Source organism: Uranotaenia lowii, unplaced genomic scaffold (genome assembly GCF_029784155.1).
Source record: "Uranotaenia lowii strain MFRU-FL unplaced genomic scaffold, ASM2978415v1 HiC_scaffold_808, whole genome shotgun sequence".
In the NCBI taxonomy this organism is placed as follows: domain Eukaryota; kingdom Metazoa; phylum Arthropoda; class Insecta; order Diptera; family Culicidae; genus Uranotaenia; species Uranotaenia lowii.
This window is the reverse complement of record NW_026598765.1, coordinates 3,110-12,881: the sequence shown is the minus strand read 5'-3', so window position 1 is coordinate 12,881 and position 9,772 is coordinate 3,110. Positions and strand designations below refer to the sequence as shown.

Sequence of the window (9,772 nt, the reverse complement as noted above, 5' to 3'; positions counted from 1 at the left end):
GGAAAATTATATTACAAAATAAATTTAGTTTAAGGTCCACTGAAGAGGAGCGAAAAGCATAAAGTAGCTCGAAATGTTTGGATCACCTGTTATTTCATTCCTCGCTCAAAAAAAAATGAAGAAAAAAAAATACAAAAAATTCAAAATACAGCATTCAAATAGTTACGATGTATAACATAGAATTACAGAAAAGCTTGAGATTTAAAGATTTGCTTTTGAAAAGTTTTAAACCTCTCAAAATAAGCTGTCAAACAGGCGGCTCTCTTAGATATTACTATGGAAATTTTGATCGATCAGTTAAGCTTGAATGAAACACGTTAATTATTCATCACATCGTCTTTATTAAAAAAGAAATCTCCTACGATCTGGCAAAAATTTCAGAAAACTGAGACAAATTAGAATCATACACAGAGGTGTCGTAACCCAAAGTCCTCACAACGTTATCGATCCACGACCTAAATCGCATCACGTTGGCATAAACAGCCGGAATTTTGTCATGACATCCGATACCCCAGGCCACGGATCCAACCTGTACGTAACGGTTGTCGTTGGTGGAACCAATCGGGCAAACCAGAGGCGCCCCGCCGTCTCCTTCACAGGTATCAACGCCACGTTCTCCACCGGCACAAATGAAGGTCTGATGCAGCCGGAAGCGGTTCGTCAATCTGGTACCCTGCAACAGTCTCTCGCACGTCGAAGATTCCACCAGTGGAAGAGGAACTTTCTTCATGATGACGCTGTAGCGACCGGCCTTTCCGAACTGATTCTTTCCCCAGCCACTGGCAAAACAATCCGAACGTCTCGTGTCGTAGTTATTTGGCGGCAGACACACCACATTGATATGATCCGCCAGGTCAATTGGTTTCTCCAGTTCCAGGACAGCTACGTCATTGGCTAGCGATCGGGGGTTAAACTCAGGATGGCTATTAACGCGTGTAACCAGACGTTCCTGATGAGGTAGACGTTCTTTTGTCGTTTGCGTATCCCATTCGCCGGCACGAATCTTCAGCTGACCTCGTTTGAAGCTTTGGACGCAATGAGCTCCCGTTAGGACCAGATTCGGGTGGATGAGCGATCCACCACAGTGACTTGAGCCATCAGCCACATTAACGATGGCCACTGTCCAAGGAAATTCACCGAAACCGGCTTCGTTATTCTAGATTTAACGATAAAACCTTAGTTAGAAATCATATCTACAGAAATTAACAACACTGTACTAACAAAATTGCCTGTTAGTGTAAAATCGATTCCACCGATGTTCCGCAGCCCACAACCTCTCGGGCGACTTGGAGGAACCGTTCCCGGGGTGTTGTTCATCGGGACCACCAACGAGTCCTCGTCGCGGCAGCAAACGTCCAGAACATCCTGGCAGCTTTCCGGATTGTAACTGAAATTTAATGGAACAACATAAAGAAAAATAAATATTGGTGATTTGAAATTAATAAGTCCGCTCGAACGCACAACAAGAGTTCCCCAAAACAAACAAGTCTGTAAAATTTATTTAATACTTCACGAGGAAATTTATTACAAAGGCTATTAAAATAATGTGATAACACCTTCAAAAAACAAACTGATTTGTAAAAAATCCGGAATAAATGGTCGATAAATTAAAAAGCTTGTCTTTGCAAAAAATTATAAGCGGTTATTGAACTAGAACATTGAGAAGAATTTTAACGAAACTTCCCTGAATAAATTTTAAACACATAAACATGAATTTCAAATGATTCTCTGTTGAATGATATCATAATCTTGGATGGAAATCTTCCTTTTTTTTCTAAATTTCCCGCCACCACGATTTCTCTTTTTCCGGTATTTTTATTCGTATCGAATCCCTAGCAGTCTCTTTTTGACTTAGAATATCCCCCTTTTTTTGAAGTTATTTGAAAATTCAAATACATAACTTATTTTATTGCTAAGTTCATATGACCTGTTCATCAGGTTTAATTATAACCATTAATTTTATGATTTTTTTAAGATCTAAAAAATCATTCAAACAGTTGAAAATAATTCTCAAAAAATACATTTTTTCCCTTTTTCAAACATTTTCTGATTTTGAAACTACATATTTGAAACGAAGGGTTAAGCATCTAATCGAGAATGGAGGACTGTTTATAAACATACAATTTGTTTGGTAAAAATGTAGCTGTTTAATGTAAGGTGGCCTGGACTTTTTCAACAAGTATCCGGACTGGACAAAACCGGGCTATTTTATAAAATACTAGCTGAGCCGGTGTGCTTTGCTACACCTTGTATAATTGATAGAAATTTTAATATTGATTTATATTTTCATATGTTATTTTACTATTTGAATTTTAATATCCTTCAAGGTTAAATCCTTGAAATGAAAGCTGCATCTTGAAATTTGAATTGAATGAAATTTGAATTTATAAATTTTTTTACGGTATTTTTCACGTAAACGAAGATTTTGTTGCATCTCATCGATTGTACGTGATTGTAATAACTTCATTCCTCCCACATAGACGACACATGAAATTCACTTAAAGTCTAAGTAAATGATCTGAAATCCGTTTGGAGCTTTTTTAACGGGCTCGTAGCATATGCGATTCTTATAAGATAAAAAAACGGAACATTCATTTGTCAGGCTATGTCCACACAAACTGCATGGAATTGAAGTGAAAGAATATAGTGTTCTCGCTGATTTTCTCTAAATTATCCATTTTTTTCAATTTCTAGAACTGAACGACGACAGTGGCCTTGGTGTCGAAGGAAGAAGACGTGATGGTAATGCATTTCTTAATCCTGCAGCGGCTGAAGGATCAAGGCTTTCAGGGAAAGGCCGAAGGTTGCAAAACTGGTGAACCTCAAATGCATCAACCGGTAAGTCAAGATTGCAGGTGGCATATTCATAAATATAACTTTTAATGTTTACTATAACCTTATAGGCACAGCAACACAGTTGGTAAGATATCAGCAGCAGCAAAAATAGATACAATGGCAACTTAACTATAAGTTGAAAATATTCCGCAATATAAACGATTATACGTAAATTTATAGTTGATTTTTTATTAAAATACTTTTCGAAATATAGTAATAGTATGAATGATTAACAGAAACAATGAAACAGATTAAAATAACACACCATCAAACCAAATTGCAACCATCTTAAATTCACGTGAATTTTAGATGACATTCATGAAGCACCAATTTTTATTAGGGGAGGGTTTACATGTTTTGTTCGTAGAAGCTACGTGAAAATCAATTGGATTAAAAATATAAAGTTTTTCACGTAGCTGCTACGTGCAGATTATTTTGCGTGTAGGATGATGGAGAAACCCTTTAAAAAAATAGAAAGGATCTGAAATGTAATAAATAAAACACTTAAAATATAAAAAAATCAGAGTATTAAAATATAAGCAATTTTGAACATAATCAAAAAGTTTGCTAAACCTTATGAAAACACTAAGCCATTGTTTTTTTTTATTATATGTGTTTTCCTTTTTATTGAATATAAGAGTCTTAATGTTTGAAAATGGGACGCGTTTATCAATGCAATCATATTTTGTTAAAACTTTTTTTTTTCAATTAAAAAAATCATCTCATCATAACAAAACATTTAAGTTTATCAATTTTAAACAAAAATTTTTCGAAGATTGTTAAATTTGGTCAATTTTTGTTAGTTTTGGTATGGGAGCCCCCCCTTTTAAGATTTTGAAGGGTTAGAAAGTATATTACAAAAGTTATTCTCGGTTCTGAAAACGACTACTCGTCAATTTTCACGTTGGTCGGTTGAAAAGTTCCCGAAAATTGTTGGTATTGTGTCAATTTTTTTGATTAATTAGTATAGGAGTCCACCTTTTTTGGATTTGGAGGGGCTTAGAATTATTATAGAAACCATTCCCGGTCTTGAAAACGACTACAAGAAAATGTCACGTTAATTGGCTCAGTAGTTTCCAAAAATGGTTGGAATGGTGTCATATTTTCATTCAATAAACCATCTCATTTTGTTAAAACGCTTATATTTAGCAATTAGCATTTTGTTCGAAAATTTTTGAATTTCATAATAATTTTAAAAAATTTGTAAAGAAGCCCCCTCTATAAAAACGGTTAACGTACAGAAATTTTTATACAATCTTATGACATCAAAGGTTTTATTATTTGCTAAATTTGGTCAAAATCTTCTAAAAATTCTTCGAGTTCTGATAAAGGGTGATGCGGTCAAAATTTGGTCAATATCAACTTGAAATATTTTTATCAATTTTGCATTGAAAAAAACCTGAACACCCCTCATTTTGAAGATGTGTGTGTGTAGAATGTTGCTCTTATTTTGATTTTGGAATTCACTCTTCAGTTGTCAAAATGCCGTCCAAGGAAGAAGAGCAGCGTATCAAAATTTTGCTCGCGCATCGCGAAAATCCGAGCTACTCGCACGCAAAGCTGGCAAAATCGCTAAAAGTTGCCAAATCAACCGTTACAATTGTAATAAAAGTGTTTGGAGAACGTTTGTCGACAGCCAGGAAGTCTTAATTGGGGGTAAATCGAAAACCGGAAGTCGCTGAGACGACAAAGAGAGTTGCGGCTAGTTTCAAGCGAAACCCTAACCTCTCTCTCCGAGATGCCGCAAATAAGCTGGGTATATCGTCTACAATCGTGCATCGAGCCAAAAAACGAGCCGGACTATCGACTTACAAGAAGGTAGTGACTTGAAATCGCGATGATAAACAAAATACGACGGCCAAAGCGCGACCCCGGAGGCTGTACACGACGATGTTGAAGAAGTTTGACTTCGTGGTAGTGGACGACGAAACCTACGTCAAAGCCGACTACAAGCAGCTTCCGGGACAGGAGTTTTATACGGCAAAAGAAAGGGGAAAGGTAGCAGATATTTTCAAGCACATGAAACTGTCAAAGTTCGCGAAAAAATATCTGGTTTGGCAAGCCATCTGTACCTGTGGCTTGAAAACAAGCATTTTCATACCTTCCGGGACTGTCAACCAAGAAATTTACGTGAAAGAGTGTTTGAATAGACGTCTGCTGCCTTTCCTGGAGAAACACGGTTGTTCCGTACTGTTTTAGCCGGATTTGGCATCTTGCCATTACGGTAAAAAGGCCATGGAGTGGTACGCCGCCAACAACGTGCAGGTGGTTCCCAAGGACAAGAACCCTCCCAACACGCCTGAGCTCCGCCCAATTGAGAAATACTGGGCTATTGTAAAGCAGAACCTAAAGAAGACCAAAAAAACAGCTAAAGACGAGCAGCAGTTCAAAGCAAACTGGCTTTCTGCGGCGAAGAAGGTGGACAAGGTGGCTGTACAAAATCTGATGGCTGGGCTTAAGCGTAAGGCCCGGTTATTTGGATTTGGAAAAGCGGAAGCCTAACTGAATATTTTCCTGAATTTTTAACCAATTAAACTTGCAAAAGAAATTTAATTTAATTTTTTAAACAAACGATTTCACCGATTTACACGCGTTTTCCCTTAACCAAATTTTGACCGCATCACCCTTTATCTACAAAATGTTTATCGTCAGTTTTCAAAATTCGATCATGAATTTTCCCATACATCCATAATCACTCTTATCTTCATACATACATTACTTCTATAAAAAGAACTTTGCGAACTCGTTCACGAGTATTGTTTGAGGAACTTATTGATCGTACATTACTCTTCGTTTCATTTACTCAAGTGGTTTTACATTAATAACTGAATGAATTATGAAGTTACTATTTCGGAATAATAATAAATTATGATCATTTCTGATTTGTTGGCCCACAATTCCTCAAAGTTTTTTTTCAAAATCCTCAACAATTACATATTTCTAAAAAAACTAGATCTCTTAAATGAATTTCTTTATAAAAAAATATTTTCAACTAGTCTATTATTTGTGAGTTATATTTTATCATTTGTCAAAGATAATATATGGAGCAAATGCAAATGGTGACTCAAAATACCCAACGTTCCCTTCTAATTTCAATTGAAGTCCTCAGAGCCAGAAGAATATATGCGCTAAAAAAGGTTCGATTTTGAGTTGATAATACCAAACAATTCTTCATAAATATTTCATTGGTGATTTTTTTTTTATAATTTTAGAATTTTATTTACATACTTTTAAAGTCAAAAGAAAACTACAAACTTTCGAAAAAATATATAAAATGGCTGAAAACTAAAATTTAAAGGCATATTTTCTCGAGATTGGCTTTGATGAACTTGATGGCTTCAAGGGCCTCAATTATTTTTCTGTTTTTTTATAAACCTTTTCGTATTTAGTGTCAATTGTTATTTTGGCACACTAAAACATTATGAATCTATTGAGAGAGAAATGTCAGTGGTAACGACTTTTTGAACATCTCAGATTTTTTTCCAAAAAGAAAAACAAAATTGTTTTATCCCAATAAGTTTGATTGTGGAAAAAGGGATAACTTAATATTTTTTTAAAGTTTATCCCTGTTAGGTATTTGTATTTTTGATGCACGCTTTTTCACAATAAACAATTTTACTTAAAACGGCAGTAAATCAAGCTTAAAATATGTAAAAAAAAACTTCGAGACCAGATATGGGCTCGTTTGCAATTGAGTTGTTAACATTTTCGACTGGCATGGCAACAAATTTCAGGGATGAAACTTTCGGCCTCACAAAAAAAAACTTAAGTATCTTGCTTGAGCAAACATAAAATAACTGATTTGAAACATCATATAAAAAAGGTGTTTTTCAAACTAAAAAAAGAACTCACAATTACCTAACTGTAATACTTATTTGTTTTTTCCTTCATTGATGATCATTGATATACCCAAGAAGAGTTTTCTAAATTTGAATGCCACTCAGCGCTTACTTTATGCCAAAAATGAAAAATGATGCATGACTAGTACATTCAAGCGAAACAAGAACAAAATTCTACAGAACAAAAACAAAAAAAAATGCCACAGCACTCGGTACATCATTCGATAATATCCTGGCTGGCTGATTGTTTCCATCCTGCTTTGTCTTGTGGTTTGTTAGAATAAGTTAGGTTTCTTTCAGATATATGCCATGAGGTTGCGCTGGGAGGACAATGCTAACAATGAGAAAGCTTGTTAGTGCCACCCCGGCATAGAATCTTATGCCGATAATTCCACCTCTAAGGAAGATCATTATTGGAGTAGAGTCTGGTAGTGGTGGTCAATTTTACAGAATATAGTTTCATTATAAAATTTTTAAAATTTGAGTTATAACTCTAAATGTAGCACGAACGCTGCTAAAAAGCAAGCTAAAAAGCAAGATATCTCGTTTCTGGTCCACAATCTGTTAAGATATTTTCAAAAACTTTGCAAAAATTTTAATATTATGAATAATTGAAAACTAAATCTCTCATTTCAATACTTAATGTTTCGTTTGAAATTTAACTGAAGTTATTTTAAGCATGATCTGACTGTATCCATAAGGTCCAAACAGCCTCCCAAAATTGAAACCAATGCCATGCGCTTACCTAGATAGAAGCTTTCAACGCTGAAGAAAGGTGGAGACCATTTTCAAAACTTCTGTTAAGAAGAAATCAAATTAAAAATTTGAATTTTTTTTTCTCGAATTGTGCAACGCTTGTGTAACAGATTTAGTTATATAGGTACACTTGTCTTTAAATGTTACACACATTCCAATAAAAAATAAGCTCTTAGAGAATACTGATGTAAATTTTCTAATTCACGAAAAAAACTTTGCGGGCCACAAAATGATAGCCGCGATCCACAAATCGGAACGAATATTCCAAACTATTGTTGAAATTTTGTTAATGTCATTCTGACCTCTTTAATACAACAGAGATTGTAATTTTTGAATTTGATTCCTAATTCTTATTCCATGAATTGTAATTTTTGTTTTCGAAAGGGAATTTGAAATTTCAACATGGTTGAGCCTAGATTCCCTCTCTAACTGTTCATCTGACTGTTGATTATGAAATCAATTTTTCAATCTGCGGATTTTTGAATAAATTTAAGGTGTCCTTGACAGGAGCGACTGCTGCGTCCTTCACAAGAAAGCCGTTACCATATGCTTCCAATGGAACGGAACCATAAACATGCTATCGTCTGCATACTTACTTGACGTCAATCTCGTTAAACTTGTTCTGGTCCGCGAATTCTGCTTCTGGTTTGCACATGAAGTATGGTACACAGGTACATTTATCTCCTTGGGCTGTGATTAGCGTCATCGGTGAGAGCGTTGGTGAATTCGGCTAAATATTTGAGAAAGCAAGAGAAGGAATGGCAGGTTAATGAATGTACAAAAGACATGTCATTTTTTTTTCGTTCGTATCAATAGCACCGGATGTGGGTGTCCTTGGACTGCCGTTGGCGAACGGATCGTGGCTTATAACGGTAATTAAAACAGCGAAGAGAAAACCGAAAAGAAGCTTACCCCGAAAGGGTCCGGAGTTACCACTTCGTCTATTCCTGCTCGATTGGACAGGTCTAGGATAGACGTCTCGTTTTCGGGAAAGTAGATCCTGTCGATAGGTTGTTGGGCTGAAACGATCGCCATTATGGCGACCGATCCAATCGCCACTGCGAGGCGACACATTTTGTGTAAGCAATCTGAAAAAATAAAACGTTACAGATTAGACTCCTGTAGACAGAAATTAGTCTTTAAAATCATTCAAACGGCGCAAAACCGGGTCCACTTGATAGGCCTTTTTTAATTCCAGCATTGTAGTAATCAATTTTGGCGACCATACTTAATTGATAACAAAAGATTAGTTCTACATTTACATCGTACAATGGTGTAAAACAAGCTAAACAACCGGCTTTTAACGTCTGGATTGAAAAACCCCCTCGAGAAGGTTAGTTCAAACAATGCTCGAACAAGTTTCTAATGACGATCTGTGAAGCGTGAAATACCTGCAAGACGGACGCTCTAGGCTCCAGACGACGATGATGATGATCCTCACCGGCGGAACGCGGACGATAGGTTCAAATTTGTGAACTGCACTTCTTCGGTGCCAACTTCCAACTGATGATTGGATCGTTGCCCGTCGGCAAATTTTACGACTACTGATCGAATGTTGAAGTCCTTGGAGCAGCAACGAAAGACGCTACGTGTGTCATGAAGTTGAAGTTGATGCAACAGAAACAGTTTCTCTGATTGTACGGACATTCCAATCTAAAATCACAAATGTGGCGCCATCTATGGACGAGCAATCTGGAGGTGTCGAAAACGATTAAATTTCCTCTTCTACCAGTTAGAATGACGAATGAAAATTAAAATTTTCAACAGACCGTTAGATCTCGATAAATCATTTCAAAAATGATTATCAGTGTCAACAATTTTTACAAATAATTGACGATTTCAATAATGATCTACGACCATTTGAAAACCTAGAACAAAGAAAGAATAACAATAATAAATCAGCTGGAAACTACAGAGCGGCGAACAACCTGTTTTTCAACCGAAGCTGGTAATCCCGAAGGATAACTGGAATGGCTGTTGTCTGTTTTTATTTTGGGTTGTCTTTTGAATCTGAAAATCTCATCCGATCGCTGAACTTTTGTTCTAGCAATCTAGCCCTACCTGATTTACAGTATCGTTCATAATTTTAAAAGAAGTGGGAAGCCCGCGTACTGTCACTTTGACCTTCTACGACTCTCTCGTCTCATGATATTTACTGTTTTAATTTTTTGCGTAAATTTTGTTTAATTTTTTCACAAAATTTGGACTTTTTGAATATGTGTGGCCTTAGATACAATAATTCAACGAAAATCAGACTCATTAGCATTTACAATTCAAACTGCAATATCATAATAAGAAAAATTATCTATGCACAATGGGAAAGAAAGCGTATAAATCGCAAA

General features: G+C 35.9%; 1 protein-coding gene across 1 annotated transcript; it reads right to left on the bottom strand.

Moving 5' to 3' along the window:
• Nucleotides 1-321: 321 nt before the first annotated feature.
• Nucleotides 322-8,974, bottom strand: LOC129760892 (phenoloxidase-activating factor 2). Its single transcript, XM_055758574.1, has 5 exons — nucleotides 8,822-8,974; nucleotides 8,343-8,518; nucleotides 8,027-8,160; nucleotides 1,222-1,387; nucleotides 322-1,156 (listed from the first exon to the last, which is right to left on the bottom strand). Exons 2-5 carry the CDS (start codon nucleotides 8,502-8,504, stop codon nucleotides 359-361), a joined length of 1,260 nt encoding a protein of 419 aa, XP_055614549.1. The 5' UTR covers nucleotides 8,505-8,518; nucleotides 8,822-8,974; the 3' UTR covers nucleotides 322-358.
• Nucleotides 8,975-9,772: the final 798 nt, after the last annotated feature.